Source organism: Anomaloglossus baeobatrachus, chromosome 12 (assembly GCF_048569485.1).
Source record: "Anomaloglossus baeobatrachus isolate aAnoBae1 chromosome 12, aAnoBae1.hap1, whole genome shotgun sequence".
In the NCBI taxonomy this organism is placed as follows: Eukaryota; Metazoa; Chordata; class Amphibia; order Anura; family Aromobatidae; genus Anomaloglossus; species Anomaloglossus baeobatrachus.
The window spans coordinates 91,139,921-91,157,940 of NC_134364.1; the positions used below are offsets into that span (position 1 = coordinate 91,139,921).

The following is an 18,020-nucleotide window of genomic DNA, read 5'->3' on the forward strand; positions in this document are numbered from 1 at the left end:
CTTACTAGTGAATGTGTTGCTTTTGCTTGGAGTGGTTGTTGTTTTCCTCCTAATAATAGGAGTATTGTGTTATACCTTTGTTTGTGCATGCTGTGTGACAGAGTTTTGGTTTCCATGTCTGCCTATTTCTGTGGTTTTCAACACACTCCTGTCCCATCCCTCTCTAGAAATAAGATCAGGACTGGTCAGGAGCAGGGCCAGGAAGGAGACTCAAGCCTCTCCACCATTAGGAGTATCCCTGAGGGTAGGGATAACATAGAACCCCCTAGCTTGAAGGTCAGCTTAGGAGCCCGGTTCCCCGCTATCCCATAGTCATCGTAACAATGTTTCTCTACATTTTTAGATGGATCATTGAAAGGGGGAAAGACTTAGGAAAAGGAGGGGGGCTAAAATAATTAGGCTCTGTGTCCTGTGGGAGGAAGGTTTCTGTTGCAGCAAGCTGCCTCTCAGCCTAGAAGTTCCTCTATATCTCCTTGAGTAACACTGTTTTATAGTTTCCACTTGTAGGATACTCTTTCTTGACAGCAATAAACCTTATTTGACCAAATATAAAATATAAAAAGCACAATTGATTTTTTCTCCTGCACCTTGACTTGTGATGATCAGTAAATGCTTGGCCCAGAAGGACCTTCAAAAGGGAAGGTTAATTGTTAGTGTTTGGCCTAAATAACCTCGCAGGTTCGAGCTGTGTTATTCCAAATATGTCTGTATCCCCAGAAGGGATTTCAATTGCTTTTTCTGATTTGCGCTGTGCAATCTTTTCAGATTTCGTAATATTCTGAAGCTGTAATTGGGGTCAGTCGGGACTTAATTCTGTAAACACTGCCGGGATTTACTGTCTGTGCCAAAGCAAAGAGTGTTCTCTTTAAATATAGCCGCTAATATCTGGTGGCAGGAGGCATCTTAACTATTAAAAAAATAGATATTAGAGCTGCCATTTAGCTTGACATATAGATCTAAAGTCATCTACCTGAAGACGAAGCTTCCTCCATCTTCAGCCCTGTCTTCTTCACCCACCGAGGCATATGCCCTCCCCCCATCATTTGTCTCTTGACTACCAGGCAGGGGTTGAATGTATTTTACCTCTCCTGATAATGTCACTCTTCTACACCTTGGCCTCCCGTTGCTCTTGTCTTGTCTTCCTCATTACATTGCTTTATTTTTCATCGTAGACCTTGGTCTCTTCACCTCTGGACTCTCCTTGTCTCTCTCGTCATCTATCTTCTCATTACTCTGATTTTTCTCTTACTGTCGTATCTCTTGCGTCTCGTGTCCCACTTAGCTGACTTTTTACTCTATCCTTCCTCTCCCGGGATTTTTTATTCCCTCGTCCTTTGTAGTTTCTTACTCTCTATTACATCTTTCATCACCAGATTTTCTAGTTGTTTTTTTCTTTTCTTCACGTTGCTCACCTATTTTATACCCCCTTTTTTATTAATCATGGTTTCGTCTCCTATTTTTTGTTTTTACCTTCTGTATCTCTTTTTTTGTAATTTTTTCCCATTGTAATATATTCTCTCCATTTGATTCTTTTCTGACAATTTTTCTTTCGCCGCCATTCTTTTATCCCTTTTGAGTAATGTTCCTCTTTCTTACTACAATGTCGTCTTCTCTTTTCACCTCTTTTGATCCTTTTTTTCTTATTATTTCATGCTGTCCAACTCTCTCATTTTGCCTTTATCCTCTTTTATATGTATTTTTTTTTCTTGTATTTTTCATCTTGTTTTTACCTTTTTTTACCTCTTACTTCACTTTACTTTCTAACTATCATCTTTCACCTAATCTTTTCTCCTGGACTTTCTAGTCCCATTTTGTTAATTCTCATCCATTGCCCTTTCACTACCTTCCTTCTTCCTTCTGCTTTCCTATTTTACAACGTCCATCTCTCACTATATCCCTCTCGTTCACTTCCGTTTACTTCATCCTTGCTACATCCTCTTCTCTCCTCATTCTTTACTTTATTTTCTTCTCGTCTCTCCTTATTAGTTCCTATTATGCTATCCTATTTTGCTTTCTTTCCTCACTCGTAGTACTTTTTTTCTCTCCTTACCTCTCATCTCTCTTCTTTCCCTTCTCAGCTCCCATCATATGTATTGTTATTCCTCTTGCCTTTCTCTCTCATTCCTTTTTATTTTTCTTAGTGTTATACAGTGGAACCTTGGATTAAAGGCCACTTTACACACAGCGACATCGCTAGCGAAAGCCCCTGCCCCCGTCGGTTGTTTGTCACGAGCAAATTGCTGCCCGTGGCGCACAACATAGTTAGTCCCCGTCACACATACTTACCTGCCTAGCGACGTCGCTGTGGCCAGCGAACCGCCTCCTTTCTAAGGGGGAGGTTCGTTCGGCGTCACAGCGACGTCACTAAGCAGACGCCCAATAGAAGCGGAGGGGCAGAGATGAGCGGCCGGAACATCCCGCCCACCTCCTTCCTTCCTCATTGCCGACGGCCGCAGGTACGATGTTGTTTCTCGTTCCTGGGGTGTCACACATAGCGATGTGTGCTGCCGCAGGAACAACAAACAAACTGCGTCCTGCAACAGCAACGATATTTGGGATTAGATCGACATGTCAACGATCAATGATATGGTGAGTAATTTTGATTGTTAGTGTTCGCTCGTGCGTTTCACATGCAACGATGTCGCTAACGAGGCCGGATGTGCGTCACGAATTCCATGAGCCCAATGACATCTCGTTAGCGATGTCGTTGCGTCTAAAGCCCCCTTAAGAGTAACTTGGTTTGAGAGCATTTTGCAAGATAAGCAAAGCTTTTTACAAATTTGTAACTTGGATTAAGAGCAATGCTTTGCAATAAGAGCAAATACTCACAGTCGTGCACATGCTTATTTTGTGTAAGGTTTATATGTGTATTATATGTATTTAATAAAATAATAAAATGTGATTTTATATATATATATATATATATATATATATATATATATATATATATATATGGGGGGGGAGAGCAAATACTCACCGTGCACACTTCCGGTTCTGTTATTTCACCACGCTCTGACCCGCTCTGGAGGTAACTTTCTGTACATATGTACTGCATACAGTATACCAGTGTACAGTATATATTATATAGCATGTCTATCAATTTGCATTTGTGGATACAGTACTGGACTTTCTTTCTGCTACCAGTACAGCACATTGCTTGTACTGTAATGTACCGTAATTGCCTGTGTAGTATTCCTACCCCACATTTAGCTTAGTTCTGGCCTTATTTTGGGGAGAATAGATTTGGGGTTTTTTTTTGTGTACCGTACTAGAATATAGATTGTCATATTTATACATTATTTTTTCTCCTCTATATTGTACCTCCCGCACAACAATTCTATTGTAAGCTAAAGTGCAGTTTAATTTGTTTTTTTTACTGTACAGTATTTTGTATTAGTGTACTGTAATAATTTTATACGAATACAGTACATTATTTTGTATTACTGTAATACGTTTATAGAAATACAGTAAGTATTTTTGGGTTGTGGAACGAATTGTATGCGTTTCAATTATTTCCTATGGGAAAATTCGCTTTGATATAAGAGTAACTTGGTTTAAGAGCACAGTCCCGTAACCAATTATGCTCGTAATCCGAGGTTCCACTGTATTTTATTATCTATTAGTTTTTATCTTCAGTGCTTAAAGGGTCACTTTGAGTTTCCCATTTTAGACTCTCAGTGATTAAAGTGGGATACGTGTAATGCTTAATTTCTCCTGTAGAGGCACTGTAGGGAAACTGAACACTTGATGCCAGAATCTTACACAGTTTATAGTTATTGAAGATCCCTTCCAATAAAAAAGGCTTTGTGTGAAGCAGATAATCTAAGACTATGAAAATTTCAAGAGTCTACACTAAAAAAAACTCATTGTGGAGCATGCTTTTCATCTCCTAGAGCGTTGTCAGGACCAAAGGCCGCTTTACACGCTGCGATCTTCCTAGCGATATCGCTAGCGTGCGTACCCGCCCCCATCGTTTGTGCGTCACGGGCAAATCGCTGCTCGTGGCGCACAAAATCGCTCGGACCCGTCACACTACTTACCTGCCCAGCGACGTCGCTGTGACCGGCGAACCGCCTCCTTTCTAAGGGGGTGGTTGGTTCGGCGTCACAGCGACGTCACTAAGCGGTCGCCCAATCCGAGGGGCGGAGATGAGCGGGACGTAACATCCCGCCGACCTCCGTCCTTCCTCATTGCCGGCAGCCGCAGGTAAGGTGAGGTTCCTCGTTCCTGCGGTGTCACACATAGTGATGTGTGCTGCCCCAGAAACGACGAACAACATTGTACCTGCAGCAGCAACGATTTTTGGGAATAGGGGAGCATGTCAACGATCAACGATTTTGCGACCGTTTTCGATCGCACGTAGGTGTCACACGCAACGACATCGCTAAAGCGGCTGGATGTGCGTCACGAATTCCGTGACCCCATCGACATAGCTTTAGCGATGTCGCTGCGTGTAAAGCGGCCTTAAAACAAGCCACTAATTCCAGATTGTTGAGGGTCACCTAATTGTAGGTTCCACAGATCATCGGAAGGGGCACAACTCTGTACATGGCGTAGTGACCAGAAATGGTACAGCAAGCTGTCATATTCTCTTGCAGTACCATTCACAACCACTAGGACCATGAATGGAGCTGTTCCATTTCTGGTTTATCTCAGCACCTTTAATTAGCTGATCGATTGGTGCGGGGGAATCCAGGAGAAGTTACAACACCCAAGATCTGACTTTGAAATACCCATGGACTTTAAGTCCGGTCATGTTAATATCAATTAACAATTCTCACCGCACTTACATCAAGTAGGAACTCCACTAGAGTGTCTGCTGAAAACTCTCCGTCATATTCAATTATCTCGTCATCCTTAAACACATAGATACTGTCTTCTTCATGCAGTCCTGGATGACAAAACAAAAAAGAAAGAAAGAAAATAGAGATAAATAATTAGAAAAATACTGTCATTAGGCAACGGGACATAAAAAAAAAGGTTAAATTTATTGTTTTTTTCTGCATATTTCAATTTTTTTTCAGGATTTCTATCCACTTTGTAGAATTTGCCATTGTTTTTACCAGTTTTTCACACGTTTGCTCATTAACACAGATTTCTTTACTCCTGTCATTATTCATTAGAAATATTTCTGCTTTCAGACATCATTTGGTATGTGACAGATTTTGTCTTTCATGCTGTGTTGGATCTCCTGTTTTTTTTGCAGTTATCACAGTTTTTTTGCTTTGCTGTTATTTAGCTAATTTTAGCCAATTTGTTGATGTCAATCCATTCGAAGTTTGAGGTCAACAATACCCCCTGGGAGTGCAATTTTGAACAATTTTGGACAATATTCTACCGCTCACAAATATTTTTGCCAACTAGGAGGGTCCTGGAAAAATGTGAGGCTTTGTTGTGAATGAGGCCAGGATATTTATCTTCAGTGCCCATGTTCAGGGTGGTGGAGAATGGCAATAAAGGCCCTGTCACACACAGAGATAAATCTGTGGCAGATCTGTGGCAGATCTGTGGTTGCAGTGAAATTGTGGACAATCATTGACAGGTTTGTGGCTGTGTTCAAATGGAAAAATATGTCCATAATTTCACTGCAACCACAGATCTGCCAAAGATTTATCTCTGTGTGTGACAGGGCCTTTAGGCATGACTTGTAAAAGGGGTCAATCCTTTCCCAGTTTGAGGTCAACATATGCCCCCAGAGGCTGGCATTTTAGACATTGGGCCACCACTTATGAATATTTTTGCCAACTAGAAGAGTCCTGAAAGAAGCCAAGACTTTGTTGTGAATGAGGCCGGGATAATTCATCTTCAGAGCCCATGTTCAGGGTGGTGGAAAATGGGAGTAGGGCATGGCTTGTAAAAGGGGTCAATCCGTTCTCAGTTTGAGGTCAATAAATACCCTCAGAAGTTGCCATTTTAGACATTGTGCCACCACTCAGGAACATTTTTGCCAACTAGGAGAGTCCTGGAAAAGGGCGAGACTTTGTTGTTAATGAGGCCAGGATAATTCATCTTCAGAGCCCATGTTCATGGTGCTAATGAAGGAGAATAGGGCATGACTTGTAAAAGGAGTGTGATAAGATATATTTTAAAAAGTTGGGAGATCCATAAGGGTCATCAAGATGCCACCATACAAAAATGAAAGGAGCAAACGCGATTTAATCAAGGGGCATTCTAAGGAGCTAATCCCTAACCACAATTCTCCCATTGGTGCTCTGGATTTTATCAGAAGTGTTCAACGTCTTGTAACAATACCAGGAGCTGTTCACCTCCTCCGCACTGTTTATTGGAGTGTCAGTCACCCCTCTTCTCTAATTACAAACCGACTCGAGGAAATAATTATTTTAGCTGTCAAACCAGGTGCGTGCGCCAAACTAAAATGACTCTAACAACAAGATTTTTTTGCTTTTATTAAATTCGCCCATCTGGGTGCACAAAAAGACGCTTCCCGATAATCATGTTTAACAAGCAAGCCTTGTCTACTGTGGAGTCAGACGGTAGTAATATGCAGTGCACAAGGGACGTAGATAATAAAAAAGCAAGAAAAAGAAAAAAGAAATGCTTTTAAGCAAAGTGTTGCCTTAGAATATCTCCTGGAGTGGGTAGGGCTTTCTCTTGAGCTCAAAGGATCTTTGGGGTGAAAAAAGTCTACCTACAGCTGGATCATTTTTAACTCACCAGACCACAATAGCAAGCCCTGATGACTAAAAATTCCTGATTACAGGCCCTAACTACTAAGAAATGGGAATAGTCCTGTTACCAAAGGAATGGGGAGGGGCTGAAGGGCACTTAGTGGGTACATGGTACCTATCAATTCAGCTACTGATGCCCTGGTTCAAAAGAAAACAGTTCTTGTAAAATATTTCCTTTAAAGTAACACTCCCGATAAAACTATTAAATGATATATTAAAGTACTGCACCTCAGGGGCGGGACAAGGTATAGGACTTCCCTTTTCAGTGTTATGTTCCGCCCCTGCAGATTTCTCTCTATATATTTTTTACATTTTCGTGGTTGTCTACCATCAAAGAAAGTACAAAAATGAGCTAAATAGAGCTGGGGTGTAATATTTTCATAAACACTTCTATTTTTCATCCATATCCTCTGTGTTTTCCTTCCTGCTCTTTTATTTGTACAGTGTAGACCATGCAGAGGACATGTTCCTTTACCAGAGGTTTTGGTGAAATTTTTCTGGTAAGAGATTCCTTCTAAATAGGCAATACTAATACCCTGTGTTGTTTACTGCTGGTTCTGAGGGGGTGGAGTATAACATTGGACTTCCCATTTCAGTGATTAGTTCCGCCCCCGCAGAACACATATGCCAATTTTTAGGGAATGTGAGAAAAGTAAAAAAGGGGTCAGGTTGAGCATAGGAAAACATTCAAAAGCGCACACTTTCCTTGCCCCTGTTTGGACACCAGAATGACCACAAGTGTGCCAAAGACATTTTTCAAGCCTTGAGTTCTCCTTTTTTTTCAGGGAGGCTCCTGGACTTTGATTTGGAGAACTTGCACTAGTCATATCACAGAGTACACCTTTAAGAGATAATCATAAATATCTCCTCTGGTAGGAATCTGATCTATGGTTGTCGAGTAGAATATATTCGGCTATTTAACCCCGTCAGCTCAGTCATAGTTCATGTTGAGGGCCATATAATGAGTTCGGTATTCATGGTGATGTCAGTAGACGGTGACAAATCAAGTACGTGTAGGTCCGTGCATGACAAGGCCTCCCATGAGTGTGTCGCCCACTTGTGATAATGATCTCGGACGAGCCGTCCACATGCTGCCGCCGCCGCCAGGAACATGATGCAGTGTTATCTCCGCTGCCTCTTAATTATGCTAATAAGCTGTAATTCAGGCCAAGCTCGTGAGCACCGAGTGTCACAGCGAGAAAAATGCAAGAGGGCCGCAGGGGCACAATGTGACAGCGATGCAGAATATGTTCTGGATATACACTCCTCAACACAGAAATTGTACCACGAAGGAAAAGTCACGGAATTATGGAAATAACAGGATCGAGTACACTTTTTCACCTTTTATCATTTACAGGCTATTTCTGTCTCTGCACAATGCTGACTGCAGAATGAGGTAACTGAGAATCTATCAGGGAGCTCTTTCTTAGCTGATTTATAAAAACATGAAGTGAACTGTAATTACATATAGTCATAAGCCTTCTGAGAGGAATGCAGTAACAGCGTTACAAACTCATGGTCTGAACGAGCTCACTGATGAATTCTCAAAGCTCGTGAAAAGCCAAACAATGCAAATTTTTAAACAAATGGGAGGATTAGGGAGTCGTTCTCTGTGCATCTCTATGGCAGGGTCTTCACAAAATGGATACAGTATGTATTGTGTATATGTTTGTGGATGCAGGTTGTACATCACTATAGAAGCCGTTTCCATGACGATGCCTAGTGATGGCGCCCTCCCCCCAATTCCTGAACTTGAAATGGTCCTTTGTTGAACAGAGAGGCAGAGACGGCGTATATATATTCTCTGTATACAATGAGCCCATTCTGAGTATCAATCTACTGTTACCCAGAGCGGCCGATACAGTATTACAGGTCACACAGACCTCACATGTCCCACACACCGCCGTACAAACCAAGGACGCGTCACACCACGTGGCTGCACGTATCACTGCGCACATTATACATAAAGAAGATCTACAATATATAACTGATCCTGAGTTACCTCCTATATTATACTCCAGAGCTGCACTCACTATTCTGCTGGTACAGTCACTATGTACATATATTACATTACTTATCCTGTTACCTCCTGTATTATACTCCAGAGCTGCACTCACTATTCTGCTGGTACAGTCACTATGTACATATATTACATTACTTATCCTGTTACCTCCTGTATTATACTCCAGAGCTGCACTCACTATTCTGCTGGAGTAGTCACTGTGTACTTACATTACTGATACAGAGTTATCTACGGTATTATACTCCAGAGCAGTACTCACTATTCTGCTGGAGCATTCACTGTGTACATAGATTACATTACTGATACAGAGTTATCTCCGGTATTATACTCCAGAGCTGCACTCACTATTCTGACTATTTTGCTGGTGCAGTCACTGTGTACATACATTACTGATCTTGAGTTACCTCCTGTATTATACTCCAGAGCTGCACTCACTATTCTGCTGGTGCAGTCACTGTGTACATACAGTACATTACTGATCATGTACTGATCCTGAGTTACCTCCTGCATTATACTCCAGAGCTGAACTCACTATCCTGTTGGTGCAGTCACTGTGTACATATATTACATTACTGATCCTGTACTGATCCTGAGTTACACCCTGTATTATACTCCAGAGCTGCACTAACTATTCTGTTGGTGGAGTCACTGTGTACATACATTTGATTAGCTGGTCATGGTTTCCGCCATTTCCTTCTATATATATTGCAATCAGACAGATCTTGTGACCGCTCGTTAGACACAAGGACCATACATCGAGTCTCAGGGAGAAATTAATCTCGTCAGTGAGCGCTTGAGGTGTGCTCCTAACCTCTACATGACAACCCTGAAGATGTTGGCAGGGCGTAGTCAGGTCGGCTCGAGATGTACTTAGGCTTTTTATGTCCGTGCCAGGCCCTCCTCACGGAGCATTACACAAATCGACCGCTAATGAAGAAATGTTTGATCAGAGAGGTTAACGCAGTCTTCTCTGTTTGTTCTTCATTCCGACAAAACATCGTGTTCTCTGCGCGGCTCGGAGCACCCCCAGCCCCCCGGTATAATCAGAATAGGGGTCTCTATGGCAACCAGGCGCTTCACTTTTAAATTTAATTGGACTTAGTGTTTAATGTCTGTAACCCGCTCCTTCTGTAGGATTGTTTACCAGGGAAAAATAATCTGCCTTCTTCTACGGTATAAATAAGAAAGATGAAAGTGAGCTTCATGCCACTCGCACAGGAGAGGGAGCCATTTTGTGGGACATAATCACCCATTGGGTGTAGCTGGTAGTGTTGGAGCACATTTACAAGAATCGCAGGGGGCAAAATGTTCGCCTCTGACGTGAATGTGGGACAAAATGTTCCCCTCTATTGTCTGGGGGAATTAAATCATGAGTAGGTGTCAAATTGTCTGTTTATGTCATACCTATGAGAGAAAATGTCTGCCTTTACTTTGAACCAATGAGGAAACAGAAGTCTCTGTTCTGTGTGGGGGACAATATGTCCGCAATGGTTATAGACAGAAGACAAACTGCCACTTCCCTAACCTTACCCACACAGAAATATTCTTCTAGTGAAGCCTATTATTGATCTTACACAATACAATACAATACCACTTTTCCCCAAAGTGCCCCCCCCCCACACACAGATTATGTCCCGGCAGTACATTCCCCTACACACAGTATATGCTCACATTACATTCCCTCCACACACTACAATATAATGTTCCCACAGTGCATTCCGCTCACACACAGTATTATGTCCTCACAGTACATTCACCCCACACAGTGTAGTATAATGTCCAAACAGTACAGTCCCCCCACATAGTATTATATCCCCACAGTACATTCCCCCACACACTATAATCCCACCCCATACATTCCCCCACACACAGTATGATGTCCCCACAGTACATTCCCCCACACACTATAACCCCCCCAAACATTCCCCCACACACAGTATAATGTCCCCACATTACATTCCCATCACACACAGTATAATGTCCCCACAGTACATTCCCACCACACACAGTATACATTCCTCCCACACACAGTATGATATCTCCACAGTACATTCCCATCACACACAGTACATTCCCTCCACACACAATATAATTTCCCCACAGTATATTCCCCCCCACACACAGTATGATATCTCAACAGTACATTCCTATCACACACAGTATGATGTCCCCATACTACATTCACCCCACACACAGTGTAATGTTCCCACAGTACATTTCCCCTCACACAATATAATGTCCCCACAGTACATTCCCCCCACACTATAATGTCCCCACCGTATATTCCCCCACACACAGTATGATGTTCCCACAGTACATTCTTCTCACACACAGTATGATGTCTCTACAGTATATCACCCCCCCCCCACAGTATGATGTCTCTACAGTATATTCCCCCCCCCACAGTATGATGTCCCCACACTACATTCCCATCACACACAGTATAATGTCCCCACAGTACATTCCCCCACATACAGTATAATGTCCCCACAATACAATCCCCCACATACAGTATGATGTCCCCACAGTACATTTCTCCAGACACAGTATGATGCCCCCAGAGTATATTCCCCCCCCCAAACAGTACAATGTGCCCATACTAGATTCCTTCCACACACTGTATGATATCCCCACAGTGTATTGCCCCATACACAGTATGATGTCCCCACAGTACATTCCCCCACACACAGTACATTCCCCCCAACACACAATATAATATCCACAAAATACATTTCCTTCACCCCCTCTCCCTGCTCTCCTTATACAGTATGATGTCCCCCAAGGTCCTTAGACTGTATGATACTTCCAGTGTCCACCATACAGTATGTCTCCACACAAAAGTCCCACATGCTGGTGTCCTGCGACTCTGTTGAGGTGATCTGCCAGTTACATGACCTGAAAGTCAGTTGATCTGCAGTTCCTTCATCATTTACCCAAACTGAATAGTGGAGTGCTGTCGATCTCATGGCTTCTTGCTCCACCATTGTATTCATTACTGTCCCGCTGAGTCTGGTCACTGTGGGATGACTTAAAAATTCTATTCCAATATGGGTACACGTTTTATGGAGTCGAAGTGGCCTTTAAGTTTATTCAGAATATTAAGTACGGTATTAGATCTTCAGAAATGGGGCACATTTTGCCACAAGTGGGCACTTTTTTTCAATGCAGTCAAATTTTTCCTATATATGCCACTCTAAAAACAGAAAACCCCAGTAAAGGCATTTGTTAGGAGCAGCATTTCAAGTTGCTGCTGTTTTGCCCACTAGAGGGCAGGCTATGTCCTAACTTTCAAAACGTCTCACCTATCTTTGTAAATACTAAAAGTAAAATTAGGTTCTTTTGACACTTACCTAACTTTTTGGCAACTGCGGAATCATGTTCAGCGTCTACCAATCCAAATCCCACGCTTTTATCTTCTAGGACTTGGGCAGCTAACTAGGGAAAAAGATAAAAAGGGAGAAAAAGAGGAAAAGAGAAGAAAGAAAATCTTTTATGACTGTAAAATCAGACACAGGGTTTGGTGCATTATAATATATTTACAATTATAATTGCATTGATAATTTAGCCTGCTACTGTAATAGCAGATATAATCACAATTATATATCATCGGTAAGTCACATAGAACGACTGTTTTGAAAAATAATGCTGCCCATATGTACAAGATTGTAACTACTATAATACTGCCCCCTATATATAAGAAAATACTATAATACTGCTCCCTATATATAAGAAAATACTATAATACTGCTCCCTATATATAAGAAAATACTATAATACTGCCCCCTATGTACAAGAATACAAGATTGTAACTACTATACCACTGCTCCTATGTACAAGAATATAACTGCTATAATACTGCCTATATGTACAAGACTATAACTACTATAATACTGCTCCTATGTACAAGAATATAGCTACTATAATACTTCTCCTATGTACAAGAATATAACTACTATAATACTGCCTATATGTACAAGAATATAACTACTATAATACTGCCCATATGTATAAGACTATAACTACTATAATACTGCTCCTATGTACAAGACTATAACTACTATAAAACTGCCTATATGTACAAGAATATAACTACTATAATACTGCCCCTATGTACAAGAATATAACTACTATAATACTGCCCCTATGTACAAGAATATAACTACTATAATACTGCCCCTATGTACAAGAATATAACTACTATAATACTGCCCATATGTACAAGAATATAACTACTATAATACTGCCCCTATGTACAAGAATATAACTACTATAAAACTGCCCCCTATGTACAAGAATAGAACTACTATAATACAGCTCCTAGGAGACCAGTGTAGCAACTGCTGACTCTTAGGTTTATTTTTGAACTTTCTGGAAATTTCTTTTAGGTGGTCTGGAATCTTCATTAATCCAGCTGATAGAATAAGTGTCCAATTATCCTGGATTCTTATATCCTGTCTCTGCCAGTTGGCACTACATTTCTCTGTACACAGGTAGAGAGTATTTTTACAATTCATCCTTGTGAACTCTGTCTCTCATCTGTCTTCCATGACACCTCGCTCTCGTGACGCCGCCCACGTAAGAATCTATTATGTTTGGATGCAGTAAGTGACACGAGCAGATGCTCAAAACGCAAAAAATAAAAAAAAAATAATCTCATGATCTCTGCTGTAAACAGTGGGACAGAAGAGAGGGATAGAATTGCAGTTTATGATGCCATCTTGTGGAAGAATCAGCTATATGCCATGTTCATAGCTGTTGGCATAGGCTCGAGAGGTATATCGAAAACTTACACTACAATCAGGTGTAATAGACAATGTTGTGCCCATATATGTGAGTCGAAGGTGTTAGTTGGTGGACCTGGTCCAAAGCCAAAGATTCCTTAGCATGATTGGAATCAAGGGGACCACTTTTTATCCAGGAGCAACCAGTGGAGAAGAGGAAACTTAGGTTGATCCCATCTATCATTTCCATGCCTGTTGAGAACTTTTAGAGGGCTCTACCAATCATGAAAATGGAATTAACACAAAGGTCATAAATCCTCCAACAAAGGACTGGAAAGAGAGTGAAGAACCTGTTCTTGGGTTTTCAATTTTTGGGTTTGGCGTGGTCGTGTGACCTAACATTGAGTAGCCAAGTTTTGATCTATAAAATAAATGCTCTAAAGACTAAAAATTCTGTAGTTACAAAGACTAAGAAGAAGTCCTGGGACGGGAGAAGATATGAGATAAGAGGTGTCCAAGGTAGAAAAAGTTACAAACTGAGAGTTAACCCAGTATAAGAGAAGTCACGCTGAAAGATTTCCCAAACTAAGGACAATAATGGCATCCTGGGGAGAGTGTTGTCTTAAACAGAGAGATTTTAGTACAGGGAAGTACTAGTTAGAGAGGTGGCATGGGCCAAGAAAGATCACAGGTAGAGAGGAGAACCAGACTTGTCCTAGACTAAGAAGAGTCCAAAGTTAAAAGGAATCTGGCTAAAAGGTCGAAAACTAAGAACCTCAGAGTAAGGGGTGTCCTAATTCGTTTTAAGGCCCATGTGTGGAGAAATACAGGGCTAAAAGATATCCCAAATGAAGAAGAATCTGGAACTATAAGGAGTCCCTAACTATGAAATATCTAGGACTAGGAGGTATTCTTAGGAGTCAGTAGGTAAATAATGTCTCTGGCTTAGAAAATTCTGGGTCTAAATTAATTCCAGGTTACAAGGAATCCTGGGCTAAAGATGTCTCAAGTTTAGAGGAGTCCAGGGCTATGTAGAGTCCTTTGCTGAGATGAGTCCTAATATAAGATTAATTCTGTGCTAAGAGTCTTCAAATGAGAGGAGTCCTAGAATGGTAGGAGTCCTAGAAGGGTAGGAGTCCTAGAATGTGAGGGGCCCAAGAATGTGAGGAGTCCTAGAATGTGAGAGATCCTAGAATGTGAGGAGCCCTAGAATGTGAGGAGTCCTAGAATGTGAGGAGTCCTAGAATTTGAGGATCCCTAGAATGTGAGGAGTCTTAGAATGTGAGGATCCCTAGAATGTGAGGATCCCTAGAATGTGAGGATCTAATCCATAGAAGGGGAGGAGTTCTAGAATGGGAGGAATTCCAGGTAGGTAGTTCGGTAGGAGTCATGAAATTAAAAAGTACTAGTATAAGAGGAGTAATAGACAGTGAGGAGTCCTAGAGAAAATGGATACGTATTTGTCCTCAGAGCCTTTTGTGCAAGCCCTAATCATCATCTGTGCGAGCACTTGACCCTGATCACCCTGATCATTCATTGTCCTGTGTAAAGGCGACCAGTGATCAAACAACAAATAGTAAAATGCTCATGTTGCGCCCCTGAGGCTTCAGTCGCCACAGAGGTACTGCACCTCAGCCAGAGGTGTGGTATTCCATCCTGGGTACGGAGGTGGTCATCCACCGGTATGCACACAAAACACGCACAACACCTCAGTTAGCAGCTCTGAACCGGGTTAGGGCTAGAGCTTGGTTCCATTAATGCTATGTACACCCACCACACTGCTAGTGATGGTTCCTCCCTCCCCCTAATCCGACAGGGTCTGTGGGTGGAGTCTAGTGAGCTGGGGACAATATAGTGACAGGCAGTTAGAAGGAGCAGTGGAGGAGTGAAGACCTGTTGCCTGGAGCTGGTGCAGCTCGGCCCGGGCAAAAGACAGAAGGGGTCCTAGAGACCACGGGAAGTGCGCCATACTCCCATGGCCTCGTTCCACAAACAACTTTGGAGTGGAAGGACTTTGGCACAGATCAGGGACTGGTCCCTAGACTAGGGGAGAAGAACGAACGTGCTCCGCTAGTAAAACCAAAGGCTGAGGACCATTTAGTACCAAAGCCAACTCCGCACACGAATCCACTGGAAGGTGACCACATAGGGCCAAGGGATTGAGCTTCAAGTCACCCCGACAGGGCCCACGGACACCGGTTCAGGGCTCTGTGTGCCTAGGCACAGGACAGGCGGGAGAGAAGTCAGCGCAGGAAGACAACCAGGGAAAGAGCACTAGAAGGGTGCACCGGTCTTGACCTCCGAACTATCCGGGATTGGCTGGAGCCCATCCCAGTGAAGCCCCAGCACTCCGAAGGTGGTCACTGACATGTTGTGTTACCTTGGAACCTGCTGCAGTGAGTAAAAACCTGTGTCGCGCCGTTATTCGCCTTCGGCCCTGAACCCCCGCCATCACCTACTACTACCCCCATCCGCCCTGGGGTCCAGCTCTACCTGTGGAGAGCCACACCATTTAAGCTGCGTCACCACCTGCCCCAGAGGTCCCCATCCCGCAGTTGCTGCACCTAACTTGCCGCATACCACAAGTGGCATCACGAATAAACTGTCATCATCCCCTTCATATTTAAACAACACCGCCGAGGTCACGAAACGTGGCCACGCCACCACGGCGTTCCAGAAGCAGAACCGCAGCCCGGTAACGAGAAACCCCTAGGCCCCGGTGCGGGCGTGTCATTCATTTCTCACTTCATTTAAGCTGACATAAAAATGAGTTTGTCAGCAGCACATTCTCATGTAAAGTGAGGATGTGCTGGTGAGAATAACAGTAACTAGCAAGCAACCAACATTTATACAAAACAGGGGGCACCAATTCTCTTGTAAGGTCATAGATCCCTGTAGGAACAATTTATCTACCCACTTTAAAGAACACATAAACCACTGTGCATGATCCTCTTTGACTGGGACTCCTTCTGGGATTCTTCTCTGCCCTGCTTAGGATTCTTCCAAGTCTAGAATTACTTTTTCGGGAACTCCTTTCTTTTGGTATATGTTATTTTCTGAAGACTCCTCTCCATTGAACCTTTCTTTTTGTGAGTCTCCTCCTTGCCTGAAACTACTTTCTATCTTGACTCCTGAGTGCTCAGGTGTCCGATCTGCCTAGGACGCCACTATTGAGACTTCTCTCTATTTGGGATTATTCTTTACCAGGGACTCCTGTCTGCATAGGACTCCTCCGTGTCTAGGATTTGCCTTTACCCTGCACTCCTCTTTGCCTGAAACTACTCTGTCTAGGACTTTTCTACGCTCTGGACTCCTCTTGTCTGGAACTACTCTCTGGTTAGGACCCCTCTACGCACTGGACTCCTCTGCCTGGAACAACTCTGTCTAGGACTCCCTTACGCTCAGAACTCCTCTTTTCCTGGAACTACTCTCTGTCTATGACCTCTCTACGCTCTGGACTCCTTTTTGCCTGGAACTACTCTCTGTCTAGGACTTCTCTATGCTCTGGACTCCTCTTTGCCTGGGATTACTCTCTGTCTAGGACCTCTCTACGCTCTGGACTCCTTTTTGCCTGTAACTACTCTCTGTATAGGACTTCTCTACGCTCTGGACTCTTCTTTGCCTGGAACTACTCTTTGTCTAGGACCCCTCTACGCTCTGGACTCCTTTTTGCCTGGAACTACTTTCTGTCTAGGACCTCTCTACGCTCTGGACTCCTCTTTGCCTGGAACTACTCTCTGTCTAGGACCCCTCTACGCTCTGGACTCCTTTTTGCCTGGAACTACTCTCTGTCTAGGACTTCTCTACGCTCTGGACTCCTCTTTGCCTGGAACTACTCTCTGTCTAGGACTCCTCTACGCTTTGGATTCCTCTTTGTCTGAGACCACTGCCTACCCTGGACTTTTTTTTTTCTCTCGACTCCTCTCTGCCATAGACTCTTTGTTTAGGACTCATCTCTCAGTCTGGTACGTCTTTGCATATGACTATTGTCTGGGACTACTGTCTAACAGAAAAAACATGAATATTTTTTTATTTTTTTAAGAGCACCTTAAAGCGAATTTGGCACCATATTTCACAATACAAATTGCATCAATTAAAACTGATGGGGCTGGAGTACGTTCTTTAAAAATTCATGTCAAATTCCTTTTTGCCTGGAACTACTCTCTGTCTAGGATTTCTCTATGCTCTGGACTCCTCTTTGCCTGGGATTACTCTCTGTCTAGGACCTCTCTACGCTCTGGACTCCTTTTTGCCTGGAACTACTCTCTGTATAGGACTTCTCTACGCTCTGGACTCCTCTTTGCCTGGAACTACTCTTTGTCTAGGACCCCTCTACGCTCTGGACTCCTGTTTGCCTGGAACTACTTTCTGTCTAGGACCTCTCTACGCTCTGGACTCCTCTTTGCCTGGAACTACTCTCTGTCTAGGACCCCTATTTTTTTAAGAGCACCTTAAAGCGAATTTGGCACCATATTTCACAATACAAATTGCATCAATTAAAACTGATGGGGCTGGAGTACGTTCTTTAAAAATTCATGTCAAATTCCTGATATTAAATTATTTTTTGAGTATAGCTGGGAGAGCGCA

General features: G+C 42.8%; 1 protein-coding gene across 1 annotated transcript in view; it reads right to left on the reverse strand.

Annotated features, from left to right (window-relative positions):
• The window catches only part of CASQ1 (calsequestrin 1), a 52,447-nt gene that overhangs the window by 27,478 nt on the left and 6,949 nt on the right, over positions 1–18,020 (reverse strand). The window contains exons 2-3 of the mRNA XM_075329685.1: positions 12,063–12,147; positions 4,791–4,891 (exon numbers count right to left, since the gene is read on the reverse strand). Of these exons, the coding sequence (XP_075185800.1) occupies positions 4,791–4,891; positions 12,063–12,147 (186 nt within the window). The remainder of the gene's footprint in view (positions 1–4,790; positions 4,892–12,062; positions 12,148–18,020) is intronic.